The 17,305-nt window shown below is 52.0% G+C and overlaps 1 protein-coding gene across 2 annotated transcripts in view; it reads left to right on the top strand.

Annotated features, from left to right (window-relative positions):
* LOC122368439 overlaps positions 1-17,305 on the top strand; it is a 56,343-nt gene that overhangs the window by 8,875 nt on the left and 30,163 nt on the right. The window contains exon 2 of one of the 2 annotated variants that reach the window (XM_043342367.1): positions 12,803-12,992. In XM_043342367.1, coding sequence (XP_043198302.1) covers positions 12,812-12,992 — 181 coding nt within the window. In that variant the 5' untranslated portion in view covers positions 12,803-12,811. The remainder of the gene's footprint in view (positions 1-12,802; positions 12,993-17,305) is intronic. The other variant, XM_043342368.1, reaches the window with a different exon arrangement.

Raw genomic sequence — 17,305 nt, 5'->3', positions numbered from 1 at the left:
AAATCATGTGATTAAAAAGGGATTAGCGCAGAAGAAAGCAAATAGGACAGATGCACATGAAGAAACAAGCCGAACAACGTACATTTCTTTACCTTACGTGCAAGGACTGAGCGAGCCCATAGCAAGACTTTTACGTCAACACAACATCAAAACAGGGCACAAATCTAGAACGCTTCGAGATCATCTAGTTCAAGTAAAAGACAAGACGGATCCAGAAATGCAAAAGGGTGTCATCTATCAGATTAAATGTGATTGCGGGGAGTCTTATGTCGGAGAAAGTGGACGTCCCAAGCTTACGAGGCTGAAAGAACATGTGGCTGATATAAGACATGGTCGCACGGACACATCGGCTACAGCACAACACGCCTTCTCATGTGCTAGAGATTTGGACCCGCGAAAAGCTACAACCTTGGCCATTGAACGGAACTGGAAAAGAAGAACGATTCGGGAAGCTCTAGAGATAAAGATACACAAGTCAGCAATGAATAGGGGGGTGGGCAAAGCTACCATTAGCCCGATTTGGGACGTTGCTTTGTGTTGACATGTGTTAGTTTTATAGAGAAAATGGGGAACCATAGTTGTTTTTTTTTTTGCATCTCAAAAGTATCTAGGTACTCTTTCTTGTCTTTGCATGATAGCAAAAGTACAGGTTTTAATGCATTTTTATAAGAGACCGTCTGGCGCTTATACGATTCCGACTTTCGACGATGATACGAATCAGACGATGTATAATATCTTATTACGACTGTCATAACGATGTGTGATGATTTGAACTGTATGGTTGTTTCAGCGTATCCACAGTGTAAAAAAAGGAAGTCACAGATCATTGATAGCACGAACCTGTTTCGCATGTCATCACATTTGTATCGTCTTTTTGTATTTCATATTTCAAACCAGTGAACAAGGCTACTCAATAAAGCCGAAATATTTGGTTTTTAACAATTTTTTACCTCAGTGTAGCCCGAAACGAATACGAATTACTAAGTATTAACAAGTTCCTCGTGAAAGAAAATGTCCCTTCACGAAGCGAAGAGAACGAGAACCACTTGTTCATAACTATTGTTATTTTATTAAATTTAAAAACAAAAGGCTTGTCATCACATGGAAGCACGCATCTTCTTGTCATTTGTAGAAATGCTGCCATAATAACAACCCTTGTTTCCCTCAAAATATCACCTACTCAGTTCTTTAACTTCCTACCATTCGTTGCGCCTTGCAGCGAGGCTGCTTTGTCATGTCAAAGTGCAAATGCATGAAAATAACTGCATGCCATGTACGGATGACTGATGACTGACTATACACTTCGCATATAAATATATGATTACCGTAACACATTCGCGACCCGGACCCACCGCCGTCCGTTACCCTAAACGGCTCTCCGTGTAAATTACGAGTACCTACTGCAAACACTGTAAAAAATATTGACTAGCCCCTCGTCAAATGATTCTCAACGCTAAATGTCGGGGGTACAGACTAGTTTTGCATCCTACTTTTGACGCACGCTGCGAGCCCCTGGCTTGTTTTGTGTTTGTCAGATGACGGTTACCAGGTGTCGGTTAGTTTTTACCACGTCCCAAAAATATCTGGAGCGTTTCTGCCTTGTTTTGGAAGCAGGTCCTCGTTAATGCTGTGTATGATAACAAAGTACCTAGTAACAATAATAACGAAAAACAATGTCAAAACGAGGGCGGCTTGTTTAGTGACGATGGTCAAAAGAAGCATCGTCTTGTTCCTACTTAACGAATGAAGCTCAAACTAGGTCAAAACTAGGGGCCCAACTAGGCCCTAATCAACCCATAGTCAGTTGACCAGCAGATCCTACGCCGCCCAATCCAGTCATCGAATTTGCCAGCAAATTCGTTTGAAGACCATCATAATATTAAATATCGGTGGTCTTCAAACGAAATCCCTTACCAGTTTGATGACGAATTCATCCGGCCCATTCCAAAAACGCTCAAGATAAAATGAAAGTGTATTTCTGAAATAATGTGCTTTCTTGCAATGCACCTTTCGTATATCAACCGAACCTTTCACTTCCAGCGCCCGTTTACAGTTATCAATCGAATCAGAAGCATGCACATACCTATCGATAGATCTGAACCTAAGAACACAGAAGACATTTTGTAGAGTACCTGTCTGAGCCTATGCAATGGAGCCCGTGAGCCACCCAACCGCAGCTGCCTCATGAACTTGATGATAGCTCTGAACCTCAGATTGGCCAGAGCTTGGCCGTCAATAACCAGCTTATTTATATCCACAGTTGTAGTGACTTAGGGTTTGGAATTTGCCAATTGCCAAACCTAAGTTTTGATTACCAAGAGAAGTTTTGTACTTCTTGCACTTGCCTTTTCTTCATAAATTTGGCGGAAATCGTCGTAGTGACACTTCAGTGTTCCGTTAGCTGTCGGTTCTTGAGAGAGTTGGCCAGGCCGGACACCGGGGGCGGCTCCACAACTTTCGAAAAATTAAACCTAAGTCCTATTGCACTGCATGGAGAGCAATTCATTTAAAATCGCTCTTGTTCCCCCCCCCCCCCCCCTCGACAACTTTACAAACGTCTCTGCGCGATTTGGTTGAGAATAATGGCTTATGGCAAGTTATTGAATCAGAACGTCGATCACTGCAGGTCATATATCGGCAAGCAATTCTTCATACTAGACACTGCACAAATGGAAATGATACAGGTTTGACCAGTGATAAACACTCGCACTTCACAGACGCTCGCACCCCCGACCGAACGCGGCACGGCACAGCGCAACTGGCGCCGGGAAGCCGGGAACGCATTATGTGAAGGATTCACAGGTGCGCAACTTTATTGCGAACAATAAAAACCTACCGCAAACGATTAAAAAAAAGTTTTAGGGCAATCGGAAATACAAATGTATTGACTTATAGAAATAAAATTGTCATTCACCTTCCAAATAACCCAACAATTTATTTGCCGTAAAAAGTGTCTGGAAATGGAAAGTTGCTAACATGATTCAGCAAGTAGGGAAACGCAGCAGCTACCTGGCGAATAATCTCAGGCTGGTTTAGTGGCGAGTGCATTGCTACGGCTTGTTCCTCACCCTTCACAGATTACTATGACAAAACTACCCCTAGTATTTTGATCATCCTGAGGCTGGCTTTCACCTAATAATTTGATGAGGGTCTTCCTCGTTTCGGATTGAGGCGAAAACAAACGTCAAACAACCTTGATAGTTAATTCAGCACTTCAAAACAAAGGTACACCTAGGGTATCATTACAATACCGGATCATAACGATCTGGATAGTTCTCAGCCTGTAAGCTAACTAAGCGGTAACTGGTCAAGTGGTAGGTACCGGAAGCATTGACAACCTGGTGACTGTTTCGAGACCCTTGTTTTGACACATAGCTCGTCAATATTTTTTACAGTGAATGGCCGCACGCTAGTCACGTTCAGTTGACCCGGGACGAAGGGTCACCGGCCGGCCACAGTGCCGCCGCTCCACGACCCGGTCCGGTCCCTCTGTGCAGCACATCCGGCGCTACCTTGTAACACAACACCCGTACCGGCTGGCCGGCCGGCCGGCTACCTTCGAGCCGCTGTTTGCAACAGTGTGCCGCCGCAGAGAGGCGGAAACAGCCGCCCGCCGCGCTGATGAGAGAGAGACGAAAGACGGCGTGTTTCTCTGCAACGCCGAGTAATGCGCGGCGCTAGCTGGGACAATCCGATCCTTCGACCCCGAGTGCCGGCGAATGGTTTGGGCCACGTATTCATGTTCCAAGTCGGTCCGGGGACCGGGGTGTTCCGAATTTGGGCTGAATCTGAGCTGAATTCAGCTCAGTCTTGACGGACCTCCTGACATTCAAGCTCCAATACTCTGACACTCACCTCTCCAACTCTCAACGCTCTAGATTCTCGACACTCAAAGACACTCGACCGGCCGTTTGTCGCCGCCCAGCTCTGACAGATGTGCGGCCGAGCGACCGTCGCGGCGACACCGGACACCGTTTTCTCGTCTTCGGCCGACCCTTTCTATCGGTCCGTCACCCGAACAGCGCCGTCACGGCGTCACAAGGCGAGTCAGTGTGACGAGAAGAAACCCGGAGCTGGACGGCGGTGACGCGGCGACGGATCGACGGCGACGGACAGGTGTCAAAGGGAGACAGCGGAGAGACGGGCAAAGATATTGGAGAGATGGGAAAGATATTAGAACAGATCGAGACATGGAAAGGAATCCATAAATGCTCAAGGAAACCTTAGAAAATTAAGAATGCGTCACTCAGTCGCTTCCACCTCCCACTCAGAGTTTTATACTCAAACGGAACCAGCTTGTCGCTCACGCGCAGTACCGGATCTTCGAATTAGATCACGATCACGGTCGTATTAGTTTCAGCTCTGTTTACTAAATGGACCAAACACAGCTCCGAAAGGTCGAACTTATATTACTGATGGCACTGCGCCGTGCTCTGGACATTGCACAGGCCGAGTCATGAGGCGCATGACCTGATACGTTTATCGTACTACTACCCATTAGTTACTTGGCGATAAATTAATATGCTACATATAAGCTAAACTTACATCTTGAGGGGAGATAATTTGTAATGGATGACAGCCATGTGTGGGCGGATGAGTTATGGGGAGTGTAGGTGTGGTGAGCGTGAGGTCACGACTCACCAGACCCAGAGATGAAATATTATCAAATTACATTGTTGACTCTTTCAATGATAAGCTGCATGCACCGTCACGGTTTCGCTCCTTCGTATCTTGTGACTGTCAAGAACTGTTGCTTAAGTAGCATGCTGCAATCGTAGCTTTCTAAAGCGTCACCCGGGCGACACTTTCCGGATGGACAAACGTAAACAAATGTATGCAGTCTGCCGGGCTGAGCTCCAGCTGGTTTTTAAACACGTGTAGCTCGTATAAGGAATACCCCGCAGCGTGTTTTCTGGACGCTGAATGAATAAACAAGCGCCGCTGCCAGCATGAGCTGCTATCCTGTATCGGTATGGGGCTCCAGGCGCGATGGCGCAAGTGAGATGTGGCCTGCTTATGCAAAACAGTACATATCGTGTTCATGATTTGCATGGTTGTCACTGCTGCGGAGAGGAAAACGGAGATGAAACTCGGATATATCTCAGCTCAGCTTCATCAAAATCACACATAGAATGTCTCTCTCGGAAGGGTCCACTGATCCCGTCTCGTGTTTATCTCAATACTAAGAACAACGACACACTCCATAATCTCAATACTGGTCTGGACTCTTTTCCCAGGGTGCGGGAAAGCCGTCTGACCCTGCGTCTTGTTTTTGTCTTTGGACGCCCAAATAATAATCTCCTAATTAACCGTTTCCGTCAGTCTCCGCGGCCGGACTCCCTCATCAGACTGGCAGCGTGGGTGTTCGTCTGGGAACGCGCCACAGTTGCCACGCTGCGCCACATTCGCCGGCGCACACAATACCGAGAGAAACCGGCTGCCTTTTGACGCCCCGCGTCGGGTCAGCCGGAGATAGGATCCATGAAAGCTGGGTGGGTCTCCCGGAGCCGGGCAGATACGCAGCTGAGGCATTTCATTTGGCCCGTCGCTGAAAGTGTCGGTCAGGACCGTGACAGTCCGGGTGTCGTCACTGCCGGCGGATGGGCGCTATCTCGGTGCAGGTGAGAGATAGGGGACCGCTCCGACCGGTGACGGGCAGCTGACGGTGTCTCACATGTGACGAGGTGCGTGATTGGCCGTAGTTTGCATATAGTATCCGCTTTGATGAAGGCTGCGTACTAGCGTTGTTGAGATCTTGCGGATTTCGTGCTCGCTACGAAATGAGAGACAGAACATGCTAGAGGACCGGAAACATTATTTCTCGGTGGATTATTTTCTACGCATTGACCTTCAGAAGGTCCAGCCATAATTATAACAGGCCAGAGATTTATAGCTTGTGCGCTATGTTCCAGGCACTAATAAGAAAGACGCTAGGTAATTGGACCACCTGTCCGCAAGTTTCGGATCGTGGCTCAAGGTTCGAGACATTGGGGAATTTCCAGCTCGAACATTTACATCAACGATATTGCGCTTTGAGGTATTTTCGAAGAAACCGTCCATATTTTGTTAAATTTAGGACTACTTATTGCTGACTTATTCGTTTATTCCATTGAATTGTAGCGCCTCAAGTACTTTGCACGGGCGGCTGTCACTATAAAAGGATGAGACAGCGAGGAGTCCACTTACAGCGGCACTTTACAAGGCGCCACTGCTAATGCCATCTCTGCCCAGCTGAGGGCGATATAGAATTACTCTCATCCTCTACACCGCACCGCTGTGAACCCACCAACCCGTCTGAGCGATGTGGCGGCGTTCGGAAGACGCATCGGTCATCACTCTGAGGACGTGACGAGAAACAAAACAGCTCGTGCTAGCCCGCGGCGCCCCTGTCCCTGCACGACGACCGCCGACACCGACCTTGGAGGGGGCAGACAACTCGTGTCATGCGCCGACATTGTCTACGCCGCGGTCTGACCGGCTCACTGCTTGGTAACGTCGCTCTCGCTGTCTTTGGTGGTGGGCAGTTGTGACTTGAGGCATTGAAATAGCATGGATGGCATTTAAATGAACACTGAACAGGCGAGATGGTTCACTGAGTTTCGCCACAAAAGTTCGAGCGGTCTTTTCCGAGAGGTCCTGTGCTATCGGTTAAGGGCCTCAAAGAGACAAGTGAAAAATCATGCACAGGCAGGTCGTGGTTGAATGTTGACTTGATAGTTTTGTGTACATACCGTCAAGTCACCTCTCGATAGCCGATAGGGTTTATCTAATCAAACTAAAGCAGCTCAGCCGCACAGGTGACACATTGATCTCCGATGTATTGCACTCGAGTGATCGTTGGTTTCTTGGAAATGTATCGGCAAACTTAGGGTGATGTCAGCGCACATGATAGTGATATCTTCTAAAAGCATGGTCAATATGAACATAAACCGCTGGCTACAGTGGCATTTACCGATAAACTCGACTTAGGAAGGAACTACAACCTTATTAGTCATAACTTGTATGACTAATCGGTGACGTATAATCGGTGACGTTGTACCGATTATACATTGCCACAACTCACAGTGATCAAGGCTGTTTAAGCCGAAAGCTTTGTGTATTTTGAATATATTTGATTTGTATTAATTGGTTTATTATTTACATCATTATCCAATTAGTCATAACATAACCCAACCCCACGTACACACAGCATCCATATTGCATTCAATATAACGGCTTTAATTTGTAACCATAATCCATCAAGCGAGGCTGGCTTTTAAATGAGCTCGTTCGTCACAAAACACTATTGTTTAAAAAAGGAAGCCCCATCAACGAAAATGCAGAAATAAACACACCGACGGTGCTCATGAATGCAGCATAAAATGTGGATGGCTTGTCCGCATCAATCTTGAGTGTTAATTAGCTCAAATCTGACATTTCCTCTTATGGCGGGAGTGGGAAAATTTGCAAACTACGCAGGTGTCATGTTAATATCGTTGCCATGCCATGACACCCAAATTGCATTGCATGTCGCTGAACGTAAATATGTACCTATGCCTGTCTCTTGTAAGTGCCAAAACAATGTTATCTTGAATGTGCAATGTGCATATGCATTATACGGTATATTGTGTTTGCATTAATTTCTGTCCACAAATCAGAGCTGTCAAGCAAATGCGGCGTTTCTTCTAGAGAATGGACAGAACCCATGGTGTGCGTGTGCAGTGGGCACCACCATGCGTGGTGGCCATGTCATTGAACGGACTAAGTTTTCCTGCCGAGCGTTTATTCGTGCCCTCTGACGACCTGCCCTGCCAGCTTCAGTAAAACCCTAATAATCCAAATGCAAAGAAGTTGTGATCTCGACTTAATTAGCTAATGGTATATGTCAAGTAGGATTAACTTCAAACCTAGTGATACTGAGTGACAGCAATAGCTCGCGTGCAATCAAGGTAAACTATCACTCCATCCCCCACCTCGATTCACCTCCACATTAGTTCGCACCTCTCCCCACATGTCATCGCGTCGCTACGAATGGCACTCTGAATGCACCTGAATACACTTCTCCGTGGGCGGCGCGTGCCGGGCACGGTATAGGCCCGCCGGCTCGGCTCCTATCAGCTGCTAATTACTCTGCTCATCCGAGCGGTCCAATCCACTCTCGGCTCTACGGCCCAGCCGCCAGCACGGGGATATTTGTCTCCCTAGCTGCCCGTGAACGTTGGAGACCTTTCGGGAAAGCCGGCGTCCTAGGAAATTCTGCAGTCCCTAAGGGTCGTCTGGGGAGGTGTCTCGACGGGCAACGGGCACGCTGCACTCTGACACAGCTGTGCCGCCAGCCCCTCACCTCCCTCTCTCACACACCCTTCTCCTCCCGCCCGTCCGTGGCCGTCCCTCTCACCGCCCGCGCGCCACGGCGCCTGTTTACGTCAGTCCGTCCCGGCACCCTCCCGGAGGGCGGAGATCAGTGGCGCGCCTTATCCGAGGCCCATACCGATCACCCTGGAAACTATGCTAATTCATTCCGATCGGGCGCAGTTCATCGAGCGCCTGGCCTGACGCCGGGCGCCGGGCCGGGGGCGTGTTTGGACGGCAACCGGGAAAGGTGCGTTATCTCGGCTCCTGAGGCGACCGGCGCTGGAGCGAGGCTCGAACCCTGCTGTGCCCCGCGGCCCGGCGCTGGGTCGTGGCCATTTGAGCTGCCGAGATGGAGGTGGAGACTGTGGAGGCGGAGGTGGATGTGGAGGTTGTTTGTTGAAGGCGGAGCGGGAGCCTAGGGCGGCGGGAGACAGGTAGATCTCAACTGTCACCTGCAGCCGGCGGGCCCAGTCAGATGCTCTATTGATCCTCGGTGCATTTAAATACGAGCCCGGGCGCGGCTCGGCGGCGCGCTGAGGAGGCGCAGACCCCGGCTGAGAGGCTCAAAGCCAGGCTGCCACGCTGGTTTGCATCCGAATGGTGGGCCGTTTCATCTGTCAGACGATGAATACTGAACAGAAGCCCCACAAATATGAACTCCAGGAGACAGGAACAATGCGACTGCGTGACTGCTCGGGCCTCTACCTGGCGTCGCTTTGAGTAATCCTTTGAAACACCAGCTGAAGTAATTCGTTTTCATAGTTTGACAAATGTTTCAGTGATATCAAATTTTCCATTAAGTTCAAATACTGCATTAGCTACTGCGAAATGCGAATCCTTTTCAGCATCCCACAACACAGATACTTAGTCTCCTTTCCTGATACTTAGTCTCCTGGTCTTCCAACATTCACCAAACCACACGCCGTTTGTTATCCACTCCGTCAGTTATACTCCCGACAGGCACAGCTGGCATCTGCACAGAGCAGTCAGCCCGTACCCGTCTCATACTTCGCGCAGCACCGACTGAAGGATGGCACGTGCGCCTGCGGTGAGTAGATGACGAGACGACCTCAGTTGACCTCGCGCCGGCCGCAGCTCGCTCCCCGCACACCGCTCGGAACGAATACCAGACCCGACGGCGCGGCGGTGCGAGTGATGTAAAGATATGCCGGAAAAGCGCGTAAATTTGAGCATTTTTAAACGAGTTGTTGATGCCGAGGCATTAAATACACATGAAATCACCTTGGACTTTGATTAGAAAGTGACGAAAGGAGACAAATACGGCAACATCAAACAGAACAACCGCTCTATACCGCATGCCCGGCTTAGTAGGTAAATAATCTGGGCAAAATACGAGTAGTCAGACTGAAACAGCGACTGCTGCTGGCTGACAGCGCACGGATGGAAAGGCAAACAGACGTCGCTCGGCCGAGTCGCCGCACCGAACGTCCGACGGCCATCCGTTTCTCCCTTTCCACCACTGCAGCTGCCAAGTGGCTGCACGCCGGCCATCAAAAACCGCGACGACGCCAATGACGCGCACCGCACCACGCCGCCGCCGCGCCGGGATGCGACGCGTGACGCGCCACGCGGCCGCGGCGCGTCACTTTCGCCGCCAATGGACCGGCCGCGCCGCTGGTGAAACAGTTGGTCGGCACCGGAACAGTTTTACTTGCCGGATGAATGAGCAGCATCTCGGAATACGACCAAACACTGGAATGCCGCGTGTTATTGTTTAACGGTTTTGCGAGAGCGGAAAATTGAAAATTGATGAATGACGAGTCATACCTACCAGGCATGGGCTAATTAAATTCGATCAAATTGCGTTTAATGTCAGTACTCATCCCTACCAAATAACATATTATCACTGGGAAATAAATCACCCCTAGGCGTTAGGCTCAGCCAAAAGAACCGGGACAAGATACCGACGCAATTAGACTCTCATTTAATAATAAGTAAAAACCTCTCAGTTCGACATACAGGCCGTCGAAATGTCGAAGTTTTTTTTCCGATGCTCGTTATAGAAAAGACGACGGTCAGGCGGCACGAGGTAGTATGCATCACATCCTGCCGAACCTTATCCTTTCTGTAATTCAATTAACTAGGATCGCCATCGCCATTAGGTCATCATATGCAGCGGGGACTGGCGGACTGGCAGGAGACGGGCGGGGTGGGTGCGGGTGCGCAGGGTGGCGTGCGGCCCTCCCCGCAGTATAGCGGTCACCTTTACGGAGCCACTGACCCGCCCCGCCCCGCCCAAATCAATACGGCCAGACGGGCTGTTCCAGCCGCGAGACGGACCCGGCGCCACAACCCCCACCTGGCTGCGGAAGGAATCGATATGAACCGGGCATAACGCAGTCGGTGCCATGAACTAGGGCAGGTAGAATAGGGGGAAACAGTCCCTGCAAGCTATCCCAGCCCCGCCGGCCCCGCCCTCAGCCAAAGGGGTTGGTCGCGGCCCAGGGTATATTGTCGCGGCCCGCGTCTGTTCCGGAGGGCGGCCTGTGGACCCCTCCTCACCCGGGTGGGCCTCGTGACACCAACAGTTGAACGCCCGCAGAGCTCGAGCATTGGCAATTGTGACCAGACACGAGTGGCTAGCGCTCCATGAACGAGGCTTGCCCTCCATGAGCCTGGCTCTTTTGTGCGCCGGCTTTGTTTTTAATTCAATCCACACGGCGGCCTCTGTTGTCGTGAGCGCGATGATGGGATACATAAAAAGCACAATAACTCCAGTGAATCAGACAGAACCCGCGCGGGTTTCAATTACGGACAACCTTGGTGGTAATAGCCTCTGTGCTAGCAGCTGTATGTCGAGGGATTTAGAAAAGATGCAGATCTGAACCCAGCGAATCTATGATTAGCAACGATTGCCAATCCTTAGCATAAAAGTCACTATTCACGCTCATTAAGCGGATCCTGCTGCTACTGACCATGCCATTATAATAGAATTAGTTCGATGGTCGGTTGCTGAAAAAATATATTTTACATAGAAACGTCTTTTTTTAATTGTAAAGCCACTCTGTCGTGTAAAAGCCACGGTTTCTCAAGTACACCAGTATAATCCACCTCGCCCTTAGTGTGTTGGTGTCTGGCCTTGATTTCACCAATACCACGGCCCTCGTCGTTCAAACATGGTGTTGTTTTGACTTGGGAGCTCCACCAACAAGGGAGAGGGTTGAGGCTGCCAATTTATCGCCTCCACCGCCCGCGCTGCAGGAGTGGGGCGAGGCTCCGCAGTCCGCACGCACGGCACAAGCACGCACGCGAACCCGCCCTCTCAGAGTGCCCATGTTGCAACAGGCATGGGACGCCATCATCACAGCGGCCGAACACGTAACGGAACCCACACCAGGAAGAATCCAGCGTCGCATTAAAACCCCACACACCAGCCTCTCATCTTTGTGAAATCAGAGAGGGCGAATCTCTGGGGGCTCGTCAACCATCTTGTGTCCAATCAGAAGCCAATCAATCACCTGGCGAGGCCGGGGCCGGGGCTGTTCCGTGGCGGGTCGACGGCCGGGACCGGCGCCGCTGCGGTCATGATACAGGCCCTGTTTACACCCCAGTAACGCCGAGGCATTGACGGAGGACACCTGCCGTCTCGCGACACCGGCTCGTGAGTCATGAGTCATGGAGATTGGAGGGGCATTGGGAGAGACAAGAGGACAGACGGCGAAACGGTAAAATAAAGCTGAATAGAGGCATAAATGCCGAAGCTGCTCGGTGAAAATGAATGAGATGAAAAAGAAGGGAACATAGAGACAGTAATAAAAATAGCTAAGGACCGTTCTGAATGGGATGCGGTAGGCTTCAATCAATACGGCAGATGAGATGCAGTTCTGAGAGGCGCCAGACGCCGTCTCGTCGCCCGCGCCGTCGGCTCACCAGATGTGTCGCGACGTTCCGCGAGGAGGCACAACTGACGAGCGAGGGACGCCCGGAACGAATTGAGGGAATTCCGGAGACGCCGCACCTGTTTCAGACACGTCACATGACACGAGCCGCACAGACGCGCGGTCTTAATTACCAGACCCGCCCAGACGATTGCCCGGCGCCGCCTCCGTCCTCGTCCCAGGCACCCCCGTTGCTGCCGCCCCCGCCCCTACCCGCCGTCCTAACCGGGCACCGAGTCGGTCGTCAACTCAGGTGATGCCCTTTTGCCTATCGGCCTAACGCCAGTGCGGGTGGCTGATGGGGCACGATCAGGATGTGATAGAAAGTGTAGAACGCAATAGCCATTCATCGAATTGATAGTGTGCTTTAACTGATAGTTTAAATTCCGCCCCGATACGTGCGAACGACCACTGCCTTATCTGTATGCATGCTTACACCCGCTCTCCTGATACGGGCCCAAGTGACGTTCACCCGAGGCATTCCTGCAGTCGCTCTGCTGTCGCTGACATTTCGCTTCCAACCTGTGCATGACCCGACCCACAATTCACCTCCCTGTCTCCCTCCGCAGGCAGCCAGGATGCGGCGTCAGCGCTGTCGCAGCTGGGGCACCCTGCTTGACGCGCCTGACGAGCTGGAGAGGCCGCCAGAGACCGAGATCGAGTACGTGCGCTACCTGCAGCAGAAAATCGCCGACGCCCAGGAGCGTCACCTGCTGCCGCTGAAGGAGGACGTCACCGACTGGCTCAACGCCACGCTAGGTGGGTGTCTGATACGACACGATCACACCGACACAAAACGACAAACGATTTAACTTTATAGTTCATAATTCAGATAACATCTCTATTCGGGAAGCGCCAATTCTGGGACAGTTTTTTTTATTTTTAGCTCACTGAATGCAAACCCGGAAACGTTCGCCCATCACGTTATCAGCCATTGTAAAAACAACAACTAAAAATAGCAATCTTTTCGTATCGGACGGCACATCACCGCATGAAACGTTCGGTGTATCATGTGTGTGTACTGCAGGATGCAGGACAACATATTGCTCAGTGGGGCGTACTGCGGGACAGTATATCTTCCAGTTGCGGCTGTTTACTTCAGTAAATCATGGAATAAGTAGCGTCCAATGCAGCCAATATATCATCCCATGTCGTGTACCACGACTCACGAGATATCGTGCCCAAATGCAAAGTAGGCGGAAGACGCAGAACATGTCACGGAAATACATTCATCATCAAACGCCGCGCAAATAGTTCTTCCCTTCGCTATACTCCGATCGTTGTTCAGTGGTCAGCCTGCCGGACTGTGCTCGGTCCACACCGCTGCAGCTGCCATCCGATCTCCCCCTCGTGCAGAGGGATCACATGTCGGTCGAGCAGGCGTCATCTGACCGCCGCGGCGGCGGCGGCGCGGGTCAGACGAGGTGCGGCGCACCCCGCCGGCGCTGTGCCGCTGACCGAGATACGTTTTTCTCCGGACGGCAGCGGCGCACGGCCCACGGCAGGTGCTGCAGCGGCCCACACGCATACCGGGGAGCCCACGGGCAGGGGCGGAACTGGGCCTCGTCAGTGCAGTGGAGGGTCTGGGTCCAGTCAGTTCAGCGTAGGATCTAGGACTCGACACAACTCCCATAGAAAGTCTGGGTTATGTCGCAGTTCACCTCAAGGGTCTCGGTTCAGATACAGGAGGGTTTGGACCCAAACACAGCTCAAATACAGGTCACAGGCCAGTCTCAGGTCGGGTCGTCACAGTCTCCGGTCCGGCCGTCTCAGCCACAGGTCATCCCGCACGGTGAGCGCCGCCCACCGCACACCAGGTTACCGGACCTAATCAGATGCAGACCAGAGGCCGGCCGGTGCCGTATTACCGATTGGATGAGCCCGCCGCCGCCGGTCATCCATTTCCATCGGGCAGGCACACGCCAGCCAGCCATGCTCTCTGCTAAATGAATGAGGGTGTTTTGGGCCATAATGATTAGCGCGGATGGTTTTCGGACACATCTTGCGTCTCTTTTTGTAAAAGTAGCTGATTCATTTTTCCACGGCATCGCGTGTTTGGCCAATAGCTTTTCCAATAAGGTTCGAGAATGGACATGAGAGAATGTTTTCCGTGCCGTCAGGCTGATTTGATAAGATCGCACATTCAATGACTGCATGATCAATGGAATCTTGATAGAATCTCTATTCTCAACCATTCATCCAAGTTTTGCTCAATTAGTGTTGCAGTCAAGGTGCACAAGAACAATAAAATAACGCCAAATCGCATGTCACGGAAGCACATGACACATGCTAAACAAAAACAAAGCTGCCACCCGTTACATAAATCTCCCACATTGAGCCCTATGACGGCACAGCCCCCCACCACCCAAACAGCCCGCTCGGGCGTGGCCAGTCTCTGTGGCGCCCAGCCGTCTCCGTCCCGCCGCCGACCTCGGCCCAGTGTCTCCGTTCCGGCCGAGGGCGCTCTCCCAGCCGGGACCGGGGTCCACTGGCCTCCTCCGGCCGGCGGCGCGGCGTCTCAGCGGTCACTGCTGACCGAGTCACACGGCGTTACGGCCGGTACTGACCGCGTCACAGGCGTTACGGACCGCGTCACGGGCGGTACGGCCTCGGGAAACAGTCCGCTCTGGTCGCAGAAGGCACCGCAGTGACCGGAGACAGGCGGGCTTATTGTTGCAGCACAGGTGAAAAACATCGATTGACGCTTGCCAGTCGATTGCAAAACACTTTATCCGACTCTGATGAAATGCAATGTCAACTGCTGTCAGCTTTCTTGTCGTTATTTCTGGTTATTTCCAGCGGGGCAAGTCAGCATGTCATTAATTTCCGCGAAACATTTGAAAGATGTCAGATGTCTGTTACAATCATTAAAAATATCACTTCTTAGTTCCAACGGGTGAAGGGAGCTTCTCTAGCCGCACCCGTTGCCGCAGAAACGTTTCGGATGCACCATTCGAAGTTCAAACCGTAACAACCCCTCACAAAACACAAAGGCAGTCCAAGCCGAGCCGAGCTGTCACCCGCGCCGCCTCACGCCGCAGTTCGCCACTGATCGCCACCGGTGCGCCGGAAATGCCGCGCTACCGCCGACCCGTTACCCGACCATGGATCCGTTCGGTGGCCGGCGGCTACCGCCGCACGCGCCGGAGCGCGGCCGTTTTTTGAACACGAGCACAATGAAATACGGGCGCAATTACTCCCGGAAACTGAGCCCAGAAAAGCCGCGCCGCCACCGCCGCTGTTCATCTGTCTGTTGAGATAACTGCGCTCTCCCGTACCTGTCTAGTTAGCATGCGTACTCCGCGTGTCGACCGCGGGCTCGATACCGGTCTGCGTGTTCCGCCATGTATGTAACCGTGCCACGCATAATAGGATGAATAGACCCTGGCGGCGCGGAGGGCAGGCACCGGAAAAATGCCAGCGGAGCCTGATCCGGAGGCGCCTCCGTGCCTGCCGCCTGGTATTATCGCCTCGCTGGGGCTGGCTGCGTCTTTCACGGTCGACCGGAGTCGTTAGCTGGCTGGCTGGCTCGCCGATTGTGTCCGGTCTTTGAGCCGTCTCGGCTCGTCCTCCGTCAGCGCAGCCTCAGCAGCAGCGGCAGCAGAGACGGTCAGGTCACGACGGTGTCGGCAGCGGCATCGATTGTCGACGAATCGTCGGATCATCGCTCCCCGATCGTCGGTCCCGAGCCTTCCCAGCCGCCCGGCGCGCGCCGTTATCGCAACAGTCACGCCGGCTCGGAAGAAAGCGGCGAGGGTGGCGCGGCGGCGGCGTTCGGCGGCGCGGCGGTCGCACGCGGATGGCACGGGTAATGATCCATGACCAAAACACGATCGTTATCGGCCGTGTGTCCATGGCGCTCCGTGATGGCCGCGTGAGATAGCGTGAGAGTTTTCCAGTCCTCTGTCTGACGTCACCTGACGTTAAAGGTGTTTGGGGTGAGACGCCGGGGTGCACAGCGTACCCACGCATTAGCCGGATTGTCGAGGGATCAAAGGTCCTGGCAGGAGCGTGTGACACGATCCCCGGCTCGATTACGAAAAGAGCAAAGGTGGGCGGACTGACGTCAAAGCCGTGCGACTGGGTTGATGAATGTGTTATTCATCAATTCCACTGGGGAGGCTAGCTTGCTGACGGTTTCTGTAGGTCACGCATGACGTCAGTCGGTAAGACGGACGAGTGCTGGTGCTGGTTTAAGTGCTGGGGGAGTGGAGATACACTATGCAGGCCTGACGGGCAGGCGGACAGCCATCTCGCTCCATCCCACTCAGCTGTGAGGTGTGACGGCTGGGCCACCGCTCACCCACCCGAGCCGAGTGACGCCGACAGGCCCATCAGATGTGGGACGATCGGGCGACCCAGACACGACCAGCTGACTGGCGCCGCCCTGATGAGCACTTACCGGCTCATTGTGCCTCGCTATGGCTCCATTCACCGCGCGCGGCGCCGGGCGGCAGCGGCAGGCAGGGGCGGACGGAAAGGGGTCGGCGCGGGGAGAGGGAGGGAAGTGTCATCAGACTCTCACGCTAACAGGCCGCTTCCTGTTGTCCAAGTGCTCGTCGGTCCGGTAAAAGGGAGCCCATGGTCACAGGGTCGAATTTAAATGGAAGGGAAGGGGAGAGCGAGTAGGGTTAACCCGCGCGGGGCTGGGGGGGGGGTAAATTTTACCCCCCCCTCGCGAATTTTGGCGATATCTCAAAAACGGCGGCGCGCAGCGCCGCCAAACTTTCAGTACCTTTTCTTACATCAATTTGACACGTTCCCTGAAAATTTGAGCGAAATCCGTCGGAATTTTTTTGAGAAATTGACGTTTTAGTGACGTCATGTTCGCCATTTTCGCCTCAAAAACGGCAAAAGTTCAAACGGCGCTAACATCTTCATTTTTAAAGGAATCAAGACGTAACAAAAAAGGTTATGCGTAATTTTACTTTGTCTATCAAATGGCTATCTCGGTTTTTTTAAAATTTTGGATTTTGGCCTAATTTTTTTCAAAAAAACTAATTTTTTTGGGAAAATCATTATAAAATCCAAAATTTTGAGTCTATCGAAAAAACCGGAATATATGTCAGAGA

Source organism: Amphibalanus amphitrite, unplaced genomic scaffold (assembly GCF_019059575.1).
Source record: "Amphibalanus amphitrite isolate SeventyFive unplaced genomic scaffold, NRLGWU_Aamphi_draft 000947F_arrow, whole genome shotgun sequence".
Lineage (NCBI taxonomy): Eukaryota > Metazoa > Arthropoda > Thecostraca > Balanomorpha > Balanidae > Amphibalanus > Amphibalanus amphitrite.
The sequence above is the reverse complement of the archived record's forward strand: the minus strand, read 5'-3'. Positions and strand labels throughout refer to the sequence as shown.